The sequence below is a fragment of the Papio anubis genome, chromosome 10, assembly GCF_008728515.1.
Source record: "Papio anubis isolate 15944 chromosome 10, Panubis1.0, whole genome shotgun sequence".
Lineage (NCBI taxonomy): Eukaryota > Metazoa > Chordata > Mammalia > Primates > Cercopithecidae > Papio > Papio anubis.
In genome coordinates, this window is record NC_044985.1 from 125,710,946 (window position 1) to 125,727,127 (window position 16,182).

Below are 16,182 nucleotides of genomic sequence, written 5' to 3' on the forward strand. Positions count from 1 at the left end.
GGGGGAGGAAGCTGGGGACTCGGGCTGGGCTTTCCTGGCTCATCCTCACAATGGCCGCAGGGCCCGCTGCCCTCTCGTCTGCGTCAGGTCCTGAGTTCTGAGTCCAGAAGCCCTCGCTGTGCTATTGGAGCCCACCAAGCCCGTCCCTTGTGGGGACAGCTCCCTCCAAGCCCCACTGGGGGATGGACACTGAGGGTGGGGCAGGGGAGCAGGGGTAGGTCCCAGGCAGGTCCTCCCAGGGCCTGGTGAACACAGCGGCCCATCGAGGTTCCCCAGACTCCCTCAGCCAGTTCTTCCCGAGAACAGAACAGTTAAGACCAAGCCCTCCGATGGAGGTGCGGGGAGAGGGCGTGGCTCCCGTCCCAGGAGGCAGGTGAGCTTCTGGGGATTCCAGCTCACCTGCCCCACAGCCGCACCCTGACTGTGCCTGTGCCCCGGGGAACCCAGAGCCGGCAGGGGTCGAGGCGGTGGGACCTCGGGGGAGCTCAAGCCTCGGCTGTCCCCTCGCTGGAGGCTGGAGGCCAAGATGGTGTCCACGCTGGGCGGCTTGCAGAGGTAAGGGGGGCAACTGGGCCCCCCCAGGTGGACAAAGCGCGTCATCTGTGGCTATTCTGAGAGACTGACAGGAGTGGGTTTTGTGTTTGTCTTTCAAAGGAAGTGACTTGGATTTGGAGGCTGTTCCTAGTCAGGCTTCCCTGAATTCACCTGCCTTGGCTTCATTTCGGAAGTAGGGGGCCCCTCCTGCCCAGGCCTGGGGCTGCTCCTGGGTATTTGGGGGTTCTGGGATGTGGGGCCCAGTGAGGAAGCTGTCCCCCAACGCTGTGGCATGGAGATGCTCGAGTGTCCAGGTGATGGCCGGGGAGGGCGAGACCTGCTGGGCTTGGGACCTCCCAGTCTCAGTCTGCGGCTCAGGCCCGTGGCTGGGCTGTGGTGGTGGGAGTGCGGGGCGCTTGCTGGACCGCTGGTCATGTGTGCGCATTAGGATGCTCCCGGGGCTCTGGGTGGTGAGGAGAAGCTGGGCTCTGCTGTGCTGTCTGCCTTCTATAAACAGAGGGGAGGTGGATTTCTTCCCAGTTAGGTTTGAAGGGGAGGTAGGTGTAGCTAGGAATGCCTTGCATTTTCCTTCTCCTGCTCACCATCCTGTTTGGGGTGATTCCAGGGCAGTTCGAAGCCGTTCCTGTGCTCGCAGGTCCCTGCCTCCCTGGGGCCTGTGCCGCCATGAATTCAATCACCTTCCTTTAAGGGGTGACTTAAAATCAGCTGTTGGGACACTGGCCAAGGACACCCCGTCACAGGGCTGAGAGGTGTGGGGCCGGCTGCCTGGCCTGGACCGTCCTAGGTGCCCCCTCCTGTGGAGGTTGTGGCCATATTGTGAAGAGGCCCAGGGGCTAGGGAATCAGGCTCACTTGATTAGCTGGGGCCAAGCTGAGGCCCCTCTGGCTACCCTGGGGCCCCCTGAGGTCGGCCAGGGCGGGTGTGCCTGACCCCAGCTGAGACTCTGTGGGTGAGACCTGGGCAACAAGAGTGAAACTACATCTCCAAAACAAACAAAAAAAAACCAAAAAAACCAAAAAAAAACCCACACCCACAAAACATTTAATCTCAATTTTTTTTTCTTTTCTTTCTTTCTTTTTTTTTTTTTTTTGAGAAGGAATCTGACTCTGTTGCCCAGACTGGAGTGCTGGAGTGCAGTGGCACGATATTGGCTCACTGCAAACTCCGTCTCCCGAGTTCACTCCATTCTCCTACCTCAGCCTCCTGAGTAGCTGGAACTACAGGCGCCCGCCACCACGCCTGGCTAATTTTTTGTATTTTTAGTAGAGACGGGGTTTCACTGTGTTAGCCAGGATGGTCTTGATCTCCTGACCTCGTGATCCACCTGCCTCAGCCTCCTGAAGTGCTGGGATTACAGGCGTGAGCCACCACACCTGGCCTCAATATTTTTTTCTAAGGAAATCAAAACTTAATAGTAATATGACAACTTGATCATATAAATTTTTTTAATGTAAATCCTCTTATTGTGAGTTACATAGACCTTTCATTTCATGTTTGGATTTTCTCGTTTGTCCTGAACTTCCCTCCATCTTAAACAACCAGTCATTTTATTCTAGGACTAAATTTACCATACAAGATTCTTTCTAATATGAAATTATTTCTTTTTAAGCTTTCTTACCATAAAAACTCTTTATTTTTATAACTTTCTATCTTGTTTCATACATAACCTTTAAATAAGCTTTGAATTAGACAAAAATTATTCACCTTTTTAAAAGGATGCCTTTTTTTTTTTAGCAAGAAAGTTTTCCTACAATATATTTTTATTGGAAAAATACCCAAATATGAAATATCTATTGTCTAATTTAATATAACTTTAGATTCTAAATTATGACAAGTTTGTCTACAAGTATTTATCCTAATACCTGTACCTAATTTTTTTATTTTAATCATTTACTGATTTATGAAAACTGTGATATTCATCATTTAAAGTTATGAAACTGCCCTTGCAGAATTATAACTGAGACAGTAAAAAACATCTGCCCTAACTGACTCCACATTGCTTCTAACCTCAGGCTGTCCTTGTTCATTCCTGGGTGGAGGCTGAGCTAACTTTGGGAGGAACAAACTTAGTTTATAGTTTAGCTTTGAAACAAAAATGATAAGAGTCCTTTCCCAAAACAAACCTCCTTGCTGCCTGTGAACTAGACTGTCTAAAACCAGAGGATTAGAAGTTATGGTAATCTTACTAAATTCAAGCTGTAGCTATGGATCATTAAACCAATATTAATGTCTTTTTTTTTTTTTTTGAGACGGAGTCTTGCTCTGTCGCCCAGGCTGGAGTGCAGGGGCGCGATCTCGGCTCACTGCAAGCGCTGCCTCCTGGGTTCACGCCATTCTCCTGCCTCAGCCTCCCGAGTAGCTGGGACTACAGGCGCCCGCCACTACGCCCGGCTAATTTTTCTGTGTTTTTAGTAGAGACGGGGTTTTACTGTGTTAGCCAGGATGGTCTCAGTCTCCTGACCTTGTGATCTGCCCGTCTCGGCCTCCCAGAGTGCTGGGATTACAGGCGTGAGCCACCGCGCCCTGCCTAAAGTGTTCTTTATTAAAGATTACACAAATAGAGACTATTCTGTCTTGGGCTGCGTTTATAGTTTTGTAACTTTTATGCCAAATTTTGACACCTTGTAGTATTTGGCAGGGATAAGTATGAAATTGCTCGATTAATCAATGCAAACAAAAATGGATGCCGGCAAATTCTTAGGACGTTTCTAGTATTATTTACCAATAATTTAAAATCCAGCTTATTAAAGATTTGACTTAAGTCGAGTGAACTTGAAAAGGCATTTGACTAGTTTTTTTCTTTAGTATCTAAGTACTTTTATTTTTTAAGCCAATTAATTGAGCTCTTTTATATATTTTTACTAGTGAAATATTGTGCACACAACACATGAATACATAGACATATTAGGCATGCTGATAGAAGTACATCTTAACAGATTTACAAAGACTTTTTCTGTCTTTATCTTAGACTTTCAGATTCTTAATAACCTGTTTCAGAACCCTAGGCAGTTGTTAGCTAGAGTCTTAAATTTGCATATTAAAGGAAACAACTCAGGTGAAAATCAAATAGCAAAATTTACAACATATGGTATGGAGAGAAAAAGTCTGGTGTGCTAGAGGAAGATTAAAGATGGATGCCAAATCAAACATAAAATTATAAAAATCCACCATTGGATTATATAAGGAGACAAATTTTATTTTATTTAGATAGGGACTACCCATCTTGTAACTGGACCTCCGAGCTCTGGGCAGAGCCCACAGTGAATCCTGAATTTCCAAAAAGGGAGAATTATTATGGGGCTAGATCGTGTGATGCTTTTACAGGGCACTTAATTTTTTTTTTTTTTTTTTAAAAACAAAGACATGTCTAAGTGTCTAAACTACACTCTTCTGTAAAAACCCAAGAGTAGCCTCTGTTTCAAATAACTATTTTAGTCAATAAATCAGGTAACACAATACAAAAGCAAGCAGTTTAAAAGCTAAGACAGGCTGGGCGTGGTGGCTCATGCCTGTAATGCCTGCATTTTGGGAGGCCAAGGTGGGTGGATCTCCTGAGGTCAGGAGTTCAAGACCAGCCTGGCAAACATGATGAAACCTTGTCTCCACTAAAAATACAAAAAATTAGCCAGGCGAGGTGGTGGGCACCTGTAATCCCAGCTACTCAGGAGGCAGAAGCGGGAGAATCGCTTGAACCCAGGAGGAGAGGTTTTAGTGAACCAAGATTGCGCCACTGCACTCCAGCCTGGGCAACAAGAATGAAACTCCATCTCAAAAAAAAAAAAAAAAAAAAGGCTGAGATGAACTTGTCTGTTTACACATTTGGGGGTTCCATGGGAACCCAAAGGGAGTCTAACGCCTTCTTAGTTTCTTTAAGGAACCCCAGGCTCTTAGAAACTGTTTTAGGTCTCTCGTGCAGCAGAGGGTACAAGAGAAAGGAGAGACAGCAGAAGTAGATAGAGAAAAACAGAACTCAGTCAACTGAGAAAAAAAAAATTTTTGCTCAAAAACAGGACAAGGTCCCAAAAACATGAAGAAAATGAAGAAGGCCTTTTAAATACACACGCACGCGCACACACACACACACACACACACACACCCCTTGGAGATTAGCTTTTAATTAAGCTGACTTTAACCATTGAACTCCTTTAAAAAAATATTTTTAAATCTCATTACCATATTTCACCTGGGACAAATTGCTGCTGTTTCATAAATACAGACATTGCCCCTTCAATTTGGTCTGGCTAGCAAAAAGGTGGTCTTGTTATGTAAATAAAGTCCCTTTAGTGGTCAAAATAAAAAATATTTCCTCTTTTTTTTTCTTTTGACTGGCATCTTTCTCCCCCACCACACCACCTTTTGTGTGTGTGTGTTTGGGGCTGAGCGGGGCGGGGGGGACCTTAACCGTTTGAGAGGCCTTGTTCCCAGTAATTTGGAATTTTCTTCAGATTTGATAAAGTCAGATAGAGTTGGTCAAACCCAATGGGAAAAAGATTGAAAAAACAACAAAAACAGAGACAACAACAACAACAACAAACAATTCAGTAAAACAAACAGTCACACAACTTATATGATTACTGAGTGCTCTAATGGTAAGGAGAAATTAAGACCAGCTAGTTGATAACTTCAGCCAAGACAGAACCCCAATTCGGCTACTTACCTAGGGATGGGTCTCAGGCTGAAGATACTCTCTACCATTTTAGAAGCAGGAAAAAAAGAAAAACCTCATCTTCCCTGTTGGAAACAAGCTCAAACTCCATAAAGGAGTTACCTGCCCTCCATCATCACAGCAGCAGGAGAACTTGCCTTCTTTGTTGGAAGCAAGTAAAACTCCAAAAGAACAGGGAGTTGTACAGCAAAAGAAACTTTAGATTTTGACCAAATTTTGGGAGATCAGGGATTTTTTGGAGGGGGTGCTCCCAGACCTCAGCAAACTGTCCTATTGGTTTGAGCCATAAAGTTAGCTCATGTCAGTACCAAGCGCTGATAGGAGGTTTGCCAAAGGTCAGGGGCATCTCCCGCAAGAGTCCCTCCGTCGTTACCGAAATGCAAACCCTGAAAATTTGAGATAGGTCTACAAAAGGAAAGTATCTTGGGCTCCCGAAATCACTAAGCTAAAGCAAAATGTCAAACTGGGAACTGCTTAGGGCCAACCTGCCTCCCATTCTCTTCACAGTCTCCCCTCTGCTCACTGAGACAAACGCATATCTGACTGCTTCCTTCGGAGAGGCTAATCAGAAACTCAAAAGAATGCAACTGTTTGTCTCTTACCTACCTATGACCTGGAAGCCCTTCCCCACTTCCAGTTGTCCTGCTTTTGCTTCCAGTTGTTCCACCTTTCCAGACCAAACCAATGTTCATCTTGCATATGTTGATTGATGTCTCATGTCTCCCTACAATGTATAAAAAAAAAAACAAGCTGTGCTCTGACTACCTTGGGCACATGTGGTCAGGACTTCCTGAGGCTGGGTAACAAATGTGCATCGTCAACCTTGGCACAATAAACTTTCTAAATTAACTGAGATGTGTCTCAAATTTTTAGGTTCACATTTTGGTAACCACAGAGGGATTCTGACCTTTGACAAACCTCCTATGGTGCTTGGTACTGGCGTGAGCTAACTTTATGGCTCAAATCAACAGGATAATTTGCTGATGTCTGAGAGCACCCCCTCCAGAGAATCTCTAATCTCCCCAAATTGGTCAAGATATAAAGCTTATTTTGCTGTACAACTCTTCTTCCTTTTTTTTTGGAGTTTTACTTGTTTCTAACAAGGAAGGCAAGTTCTCCTGCTTCCACGACGATGGAAGGAAGGTAACTCCTTTATGGAGTTTGAGCTCACTTCCAACAGAGAAGATGAGTATCTTTTCCTGTTCTAGGATGGTAGAGAGCTGTTTTCAGCCTGAGACCCTTCCCTAGGTAAGTGAGTGAACTGCGGTTCTGTCTTGGCTCATGAGACAACCAGCTGGTCTTAATTTCTCCGCACGGTCAGAGTGCTCAGTGATATATTGTTGGGTTTTTTTTGTTGTTGTTTGTTCTTGTCTTTCTCTCATTGGATTTGACCAACTCAGCCTGACTTGGTCAAATCCGAGCGAGAATTCCAAATTGTGGGTAACAAGGCCTCTCTAATTTGGCTAAAATTCCTTGTAGCTGCAGAGGCAGAAAAAAGATCAAACATAAAAGCATGTGTTTGGTTTCTGTGTTTGCTTTCTGTCTTAAAAAAAAAAAATTGTTCCTCCATTTACTTTTTTTCCACCTTATACCTCCTTCCCCCTTTGCCATCTGCAGTACCAAAGACTCTTGAGAAGACTTCTAATGACTTGAACTCTTTAAAGAATTCAGAACAAAGGCCCTACTCAACCCTTTATGGGTGTTCTGTCTTCATTGTGGTTTCAAGAGTCATGGGCGGGTTATTCTTAGGGCTAAAGCTCTGTTTTCCTGTATTGCATGACCTGACCTCTTTGGCTTTGGGGGTACCATAGACGCCCTTGCACTGTGAGAGGATTTGACCTCGGTGTGTATAATGGCGGATGAGAGCTACAAAGTTATGGGTGGCTGAGTACAGTCTACAGGAAGTGGTCTTGGCTGTTCTTTTTTTTTTTTTTTTTTTCTCTCCTAGAAGGTTGTTGTTTAAGGATCCTAATTCTAGTTTGGAGATGTATTCTGAAGGGTCTTCTCTATTGCTTTTCTCTCAACATTAATCTCAGTTTGGTTTGTCTGTGTGCATTTGTGTGAGGAACTGAACTGTTGTTTTCATAGGTAAATGAGAGACTGAGTTTTTCAGCTCCAAAGAGAAAGGGTATTTGCTTCTCCAAGCCAAAGGGCCCCTGGGTGACCAGGGGGCCTCATGGGAGTATCTAGGGAGTTGACCCCCCTGTGATGTGCAGCAGCCCTTCAGGGAAATCCCCCCAAAAGTTAATTTAAAAATAGTTAATCCAGGAAATGCATATAAAGGCTGATCACCCAGCGTTCTGAGCCCTCTCTGAGGTCATAGACCTCTGGAGAGAGAAACAGACTTGTAAGAGGGCAGAAATGACTCAGCGGTGACACACTGTGCAGTCCTGCCCACAAGCAGCACACATCAATCCACAGCACAAAAACCTAGGCCACAGCTCAGTTCCTCCTTTTGAGACAAAAAAGCGGGAAACAAATAATCCCAGAATGAGGAGAAAACACAGAGAATGATCCCCTTTTGAGCACTCTGTAGGTTTTAAGGCACATCTACTTGCCAGAGTAAAATGGAAGTAATACAGTCTTTGTGCACATTTACATTACGGAAAAAAGAGCCCTAAAGTCGACCCTAAACCAACAGAGTTCCTACGTCCCCTTTTCCCCTGTTTTCTTTTCTACCTGCTTTAAATCTGCTGTTACCTTTCTACTGAGATAAAAACCACTGTTTTGATCTAACAGGTCTTTTTTGCAAGCCAGTGAACTTATATTTATCTCACGGCTAAAGTACTGAAGTAAAAGCTATAGAATCTTTGTGTGTGTGTATGAGTGATGTATATGTCTGTGTGTGTATATAGTTGAAGACCCATTTATAATAGACTTATATAATTTTATGTTCAATTGGCAATTAAGTCTGCTTTAGTTTCCCTCTAGCTCACCAGACTTTCTCTTCATATCTTACTATGTAACTTTTGCTATTTGACTTTCATCTGAGTTGTTTCCTTTAATATGCAAATTTAAGGGTATTTAGCTGACAACTGCCTTAGGGTTGTGAAACAGGTTATTAAGAATCTGAAAGTCAGCCAGGCATGGTGGCTCAAGCCTGTAATCCCAGCACTTTGGGAGGCTGAGACAGGCAGATCACGAGGTCAGGAGATCGAGACCATCCTGGCTAACATGGTGAAACCCTGTCTCTACTAAAAAATACAAAAAACTAGCCGGGCGAGGTGGCGGGTGCCTGTAGTCCCAGCTACTCGGGAGGCTGAGGCAGGAGAATGGTGTAAACCTGGGAGGCAGAGCTTGCAGTGAGCTGAGATCTGGCCACTGCACTCCAGCCTGGGCAACAGAGCGAGACTCTGTCTCAAAAAAAAAAAAAAAAATCTAAAAGTCTAAGATAGGGAAAAAGTGGTGTTTATGAATCTATAAAATGTACTTCTGACTGGGTGTGGTGGCTCACGCCTGTAATCCTAGCACTTTGGGAGGCCAAGGAAGATGGATCACATGAGGTCAGGAGTTCAAGACCAGCCTGGCCAACGTGGTGAAACCCTGTCCCTACTAAAAATACAAAAATTAGTGGGGCATGGTGGTGGGCACCTGTAATCTCAGTTACTCAGGAGGCTGAGGCAGGAGATTTGTTGGAACCTGGGAGGCAGAGGTTGAAATGAGCTGAGATCGCATGCCATTGCACTCCAGCCCGGGCTGATAACAGTGAGACTCCATCTCAAAAAAAAAAAAAGAGAAAAAAGATGTACTTCCATCAGCATGCCTAATATGTATATGTATTTATGTGTTGTGGTGTTGTGTGCACAATGTTTCACTAATCTAAGTAAATGAGTAAAATAAGATAATTAGGGAAATATAATAGGATAAATACTTGTAGACAAACTTGTCATAATTTAGAATCTAAAGTTAAATTAAAAAATAGATATTTCATTATTTGAGTATTTTCCAACAAAAATATATTGTAGGAAAACATTTTTGCTGAAAGAAAAGGTGTCCTTTTAAAAGGGTGAATAATTTTGGTCTAATTCAAAGCTTATTTAAAGGTTATGTATGAAACAAGATACAAAGTTATACAAATAGTGAACTTTTTGGGTAAGAAAGCTTAAAGAGAAATAATTTCATATTAGAATCTTGTATGATAAATTTAGTCCTAAAGTAAAATGACTGGTTGTTTAAGAAGGAGGGAAGTTCAGGACAAATCAGAAAATCCAACCATGTCATGAATGGTCTATGTAAGTCACAGTAAGAGGATTTATGTAAAAAGAAACCAAAAACTTTTATATGATCAAGTTGTCACATTATTATTAAATTTTGGTTTGCTTAGGAAAAAAACTGGGATTAAACTTTTTTAAAACTAAGGTTATTACATCCGTGTATCTCTCTATATGTGCTTTTAAAGTACTTCTGACATGAGTTACAGGACTTTGACTCCCGCATGTGAAAAGGACACCAAGTCCTGCTACATTTTCAACACTGACAGTAATTAAAGCCCCATCTTCTGGCCTGATAGAAGATGTCAATCAAAATAAACTGCATTCTTGAAACACAGAGTCAGAAATTAAAGCTATTCAACTCCTTGGGGCCAAGTGTGGTAGCTCATGCCTGTAATCTGGGCACTTTGGGAGGCTGAGGTAGGTGGATCACCTGAGGTCAGGAGTTCAAGACCAGCCTGGCCAACATGGCAAAACCCCATCTCTACTAAAAATACAAAAAATAGCTGGGTGTGGTGGCAGGCACCTGTAATCCCAGCTACTTGGGAGGCTGAAGCAGGAGAATTGCTTGAACCCAGGAGGTGGAGGTTGTAGTGAGCAGAGATCGCACCATAGAACTGCAGCCTGGGCAACAAGAGTGAAACTCCATCTCAAAAATAAACAAATAAGTAAATAAATAAATGAATGAAAAACAAATTTAATTGACTTCATGCTGTTTTTATTAGGGTTTATTGTTTGGAACATTAAATCTCCTCTCTCAAAGAAGGCTTTTGCCTTTTTTGAAATCCTTGAGTTACCACTTTGGTTAAATGGATAATCCAATTTGTGATATCAAGTGTTTTAAACCTTTGATATTTGGCAAACTTGCAAAATCCAATTATAAATTATGTCTTTTTCTGACTTAATTAATCCTTTAAGACATTAGGTTCTCTAAAGTCCAACGATGACATAGTTTAGCTTATTTGGTATAAAAATGATACAGGAGGCATTGTCAAATATGAAATGGTATTTGGTTTTCTTTTTTTTTTTTTTTTTTTTTTTTTTTGAGACGGAGTCTCGTGCTGTGTCACCCAGGCTGGAGTGCAGTGGCGCGATCTCAGCTCCCTGCAAGCTCCGCCTCCCAGGTTCAGGCCATTCTCCTGCCTCAGCCTCCGGTATTTGGTTTTCTTTAGGCTGTGTTTGTATAAATATGATATTGGTGTGTGTTCCAAAATTATGGGAAACTCCTATAATTCTGATATAACTTAGTATTCTTTATCAGTAACAATTATAATTATTGTGTTAAATTACTGTGTGCCACAGAGGAAACAAATTTCTTTGTCAATTGTGTCTTTGACTATGGTTGCCCTAAAACTTTTTGTCGTCCACGGACATTTGTTTTCTTGTTTTGGTCCTCCCTAGATGGTGGTTTTGTAATCTGCTATAGAACCCTAACAGGTGTTCTTAAATACAGGATTCTGATAACTTTGGAGATTGTGGCATTAGAGTAGAGAAAGAAACTTTCCAGAGTCTCTTGGAGAGTGGAAATGTTCTGGAATATCAGGCAGAACAGGAGTTAACTGCGTAAACTGAACGAATAGAAGACTAAAAAATCTTTTTGACCTTTGCATTAAACGTTGCTGATTCTTTCTTTTGTATTTTTCAGAGCTGAGAAAACTTTTCTTTTGAGCTATTGACAGGTTTTTACAATTCAGTATACTCCTATGAACAAAATTTGGGGTATATTTGTTTCTCTTGAGGACTAAGCTCTGATTTTGTATCTTGCCCAAATTCCTATCTAAGAGGTCTGGGGAGTCATGTCCTACAAACCATAAATTCTCATCAGATGGGTTTTATTTGACCCTGTATATCATGACTTACTTCCCAATCTGACTCTGGCATAACAAGGAAGAAAATAAAAATGTTTTACCCCAAAATATATTTCCTTACCATACCTTGAAATTGCCCTGCAACGTCTCTTGTGGGAAAAATTCACATTCTATAGAGAATCACCTTTCTCCTTTGTTTTCCTTTCTTCTCAGATCCAGGAGATCATCAACTAAGAGCCAGGCATGCTTTTAGGTCTGATAAGAAACATTTTACAACCTGCTGTCTCTCTGAAGTCTGCTATCTGAGAGCTCCCTCTCTGCACAATAAAACTTGGTCTCCACAATCCTTTACTTTAACCTGAACATTCCTTACTGTTGATCTCAGGCCTTCAGATAAACTCAATCAATTGTCATCCAGAAAATATTTAAATTTCCCTATAGCCTGGAAGCCCCTGCTTTGATTTGTCTCACCTTTCTTGATCAAACCAATGTAGTTTCTTAAATGTATTTTATTGATGTCTCATACCTCCCTAAATATGTTTTAAACCAAGCTGTACCCCGACCACCTTGGGCATATGTTCTCAGGACCTCCTGAGGGCTGTGTCATGGGCCATGGTCACTCATTTTGGCTCAGAATAAACCTCTTTAATTATTTTACAGTTTGACTCTTTTCTTTGACACTCTCTACCTGGTTTCCCCAGAATTTGGAAACTATTTGTGAATATTTTTAATTTATGGGAGTACAGTTATTTATATAAGTGCAATAAGAATCTGTTTTCATTTTGCAACAGGACACAATTGGAGAAACTGGTTATTGTACTAAGGCTTTGACTGGAATGGTGAGCTTTCATTTAAGGAATCAAACTTGACTTATGGAGCCAATAAAAACCCGTTGGAAAAACTGGCCTCATACGTTTGTCTACAGAGTCCCTGTACAGGGTTCCTGACCTGTGGCAAGAAAAGAATATCACTTTCTGACAGGTCCAGGAGCCCCAAGAGATGAGGATCACTCAACTCATAGGTATTTGATGGCACAAATTCGTGGCTGGGCTCAGCTTTAAAAAAGTCTTATCTGAGATTCCTCCTATGGAACAATGTTCCATCAAAGCCAATTTAAAAGCCTACGTAGGCCGGGCACAGTGGCTCACACCTGTAATCCCAGCACTTTGGGAGGCTGAGGCGAGTGGATCACAAGGTCAGGAGATTGAGACCATCCTGGCTAACACGGTGAAACCTCATCTATACTCAAAATACAAAAAATTAGCCAGGTGTGGTGGTGGGCGCCTCTAGTCCCAGCTACTTGGGAGGCTGAGGCAGGAGAATGGAGTGAACCCAGGAGGTGGAGCTTGCAGTGAGTGGAGATCGCGCCACTGCAGTCCCAGCCTGGGCGACAGAGCGAGACTCCGTCTCAAAAAAAAAAAAAAAAAAGTCTATGTAAAAAGTAATTATTCTTGCTGTACTGTATGCAAATAATTAGGCCAGGTACAATAAAGCAAACCAGTCTTACCATGATTTGTCTTTAGTGAAAATGGGAAACTGGAGAGAGAAAAATTATGTTTCAAAACTACGGTGCACCTGTTTTTAGATTCTAGTCTTGCCTAATATTTTCAATTTTTATTATTTTCTACAGTTTGGACCTAATTCTAATTTTCCTTGGCTACAAGTCTTCAAAATAATGTTTGCAATTTTTTTTCCTTCACTTGCCCCCTCCCCATTTTTCTGTTTTCTTTTTTTTTTTTTTCTGAGATGGAGTTTTGCTCTTGTCACCCAGGCTGAAGTGCAGTGGTGTGATCTCAGCTCACTGCAACCTCCGCCTCCTGGGTTCAAGCAATTCTCCTCCCTCAACCTCACTAGCAGCTGGGATGCTACCATGCTTGCCTAACTTTTGTATTATTAGTATTATTTAGTAAAATGGGGTTTCACTATGTTGGCCAGGCTGGTCTCAAACTCCTGAACTCAGGTAATCCACCTGTTTCAGCCTCCCAAAGTGCTGGGATTTTAGACATGAGCCACCACGCCCACCCACCCCCCTCATTTTTCCTAATTTGGAGTCACTAAAACCTAAGCTGTGCTTTCTTAAAGCCCTGTGAACTGAAGCCAGACAACTTAAACTTCAGAAGAAAATAGCAGCAACCTATTTATGTACATAAGCTACTTTCATACCCATCTACCGATGTATGGACTTTAAAGTTATGTGGCCTGTATCAATTTTTGCAGGATTATTCTTTGGTTTGTTGTTGTTTTTCTTTCTTCCTCCCCCTATTTTCTCTTCCTAGGACGTGGGACTTCACAACTTGCTAAAAATGAGCTTTCTTAATAACTCAGGACCTTCCCGTCTAGGAATAAACCATCCTAGTCGTGAGAGATCAGACGAAACCTGGGAACAGACTCATTTTCTTCTAAAATGCTTTCTCCAAAAGATTTTAAAGAGAAAATGGGGGAAATGTGAAAGGAAAAGATCTGGAGCCCCCCAAATCACTGTAAGATAAAGGGAGGAGTCAAGCTGGGAACTGCTTAGGGCCAACCTGCCCCCATTGTATTCCAAGTCTCCCCTCTGCTCACTGAGATCAGTGCATATCTGACTGCCTCCTTTGGAGAGGCTCATCAGAAACTCCAAAGAATGCAACCATTTGTCTCTTACCTACCTGTGACCTGGAAGCCACCTCCCCCGCACTTGGAGTTTTCCTGCCCTTGCTTCGAGTTGCCCCGCTTTTCCAGACCGAACCAATGTTCACCCTGCATATGCTGACTGATGTCTCATGTCTCCCTACGATGTATAAAGCCAAACCGTGCTCTCACCACCTTGGGCGCACGTCATCAGGACCTCCTGAGCCTGGGGCACGGGTGCGCGTCCTCAACCTTGGCAAAATAAGCTTTTTTTTTTTTTGAGACGGAGTTTCGCTCTGTCACCCAGGCTGGAGTGCAGTGGCCGGATCTCAGCTCACTGCAAGCTCCGCCTCCCGGGTTCACGCCATTCTCCGGCCTCAGCCTCCGAGTAGCTGGGACTACATGCGCCCGCCACCTCGCCCTGCTAGTTTTTTGTATTTTTTAGTAGAGACGGGGTTTCACTGTGTTAGCCAGGATGGTCTCGATCTCCTGACCTCGTGATCCGCCCGTCTCGGCCTCCCAAAGTGCTGGGATTACAGGCTTGAGCCACCGCGCCCGGCCAAAATAAGCTTTCTAAACTAACTGAAGCCTATGAACATCCCAAATTTGAGACAGGTTTCAGTTAATTTAGAAAGTTTATTTTGCCATAAAGTTCATCCATGTCCAGTGAGCTGGTCAGAAGGAACTGCAGGGGGATGTGTGTGTCCGTGTGTGTGTATGCGTATGTATCTGTATGTATGTGTGTGTGTGTGTATTGTGTGTGTATATACATATTGTATATGCATGTGTGTATGTGTGTATGTATGTATATCTGTGTATGTGTATTGTGTATGTGTATGTGTGTGTATTGTGTGTATATACGTATTGTGTATGTGTGTATATGTATGTGTGTATTGTGTATGTGTGTACATATGTATATGTGTGCATATATGTGTATGTGTGTATATGTGTGTGTATGTGTATTGTGTGTGTACATATTGTGTGCATATGTATTGTGTATGTGTGTATGTGCGTATTGTGTATGTATGTGTGTATTGTGTATTGTGTGTGTATGTGTATTGTGTGTGTGTTGTGTGTATGTGTGTGTATCATGTGTATGTGTGTGTATTGTGTATGTGTGTGTATGTATGTAGTGTGTGTGTATGTACATATTGTGTATGCATATGTGTATGTGTGTATATGTATGTATGTGTGTACTATGTGTATTGTGTATTGTGTGTACGTGTGTATTGTGTGTGTATTGTGTATCTGTGTTTGTGTAGTGTATATTGTGTGTGTGTATGTACATATTGTGTATGTGAGTACGTGTGTATATGTATGTATGTGTGTATTGTGTATTGTTTGTATGTGTGTGTATGTGTGTGTATTGTGTGTGTGTGCAGATGTATTGTGCATGTGTGTGTATGTGTGTGTATGTGTGTGTATTGTGTGTATGTATTGTGTGTGTGTGTATGTATGTATATGTATGTATGTGTGTATTGTGTCTTGTGTGTATGTGTGTATTGTGTGTGTGTATTGTGTATGTATGTACGTATTGTGTATGCATGTGTGTGTGTATATGTATATGTGTGTATTGTGTATGTGTGTATGTATGTATTGTGTATGCATGTGTGTGTATATGTATGTGTGTGTATTGTGTATGTGTATTGTGTGTGTATGTGTGTGTATTGTGTGTGTTTGTATTGTGTGTGTGTATTGTGTATGTGTGTGTGTTGTGTGTGTGTATTGTGTGTGTTTGTATTGTGTGTGTGTATTGTGTATTGTGTATGTGTATGTGTGTTGTGTGTGTTTGTATTGTGTGTGTATGTGTGTGTTTAATCCTGGAGTGTGAAAAACCATTGCCATAAGAATTTGCGTGAGTCTTCCTCACAGTCATCAAGGTTTCCAAAACCAGAAGTTCCCTGAGCTGGAGATAGGATGTCTTAAAGGCGTGTTTTTTTGTTTGTTTTGTTTTTTGAGACGGAGTCTCGCTCTGTCGCCCAGGCTGGAGTGCAGTGGCGGGATCTCAGCTCACTGCAAGCTCCGCCTCCCGGGTTCACGCCATTCTCCTGCCTCAGCCTCCCGAGTAGCTGGGACTACAGGCGCCGCCACCTCGCCCGGCTAGTTTTTTGTATTTTTTAGTAGAGATGGGGTTTCACCGTGTTAGTCAGGATGGTCTCGATCTCCTGACCTCGTGATCCGCCCGTCTCGGCCTCCCAAAGTGCTGGGATTACAGGCTTGAGCCACCGCGCCCGGCCATGTTGTTGTTGTTGTTGCTGTTTATTTTTTTGAGACAGAGACTGGCTCTGTCACCCGGGCTGGAGTGCGGTGGTGAGATCAAGGCTCACTGTAGCCT

The 16,182-nt window shown here is 42.7% G+C and overlaps 1 protein-coding gene across 1 annotated transcript in view; it reads left to right on the plus strand.

Moving 5' to 3' along the window:
- Nucleotides 1–110: 110 nt before the first annotated feature.
- The window catches only part of GAL3ST2 (galactose-3-O-sulfotransferase 2), a 28,076-nt gene continuing 12,004 nt past the window's right edge, over nucleotides 111–16,182 (plus strand). The window contains exon 1 of the mRNA XM_003908207.5: nucleotides 111–555. Coding sequence (XP_003908256.1) covers nucleotides 527–555 — 29 coding nt within the window. The 5' untranslated portion in view covers nucleotides 111–526. The remainder of the gene's footprint in view (nucleotides 556–16,182) is intronic.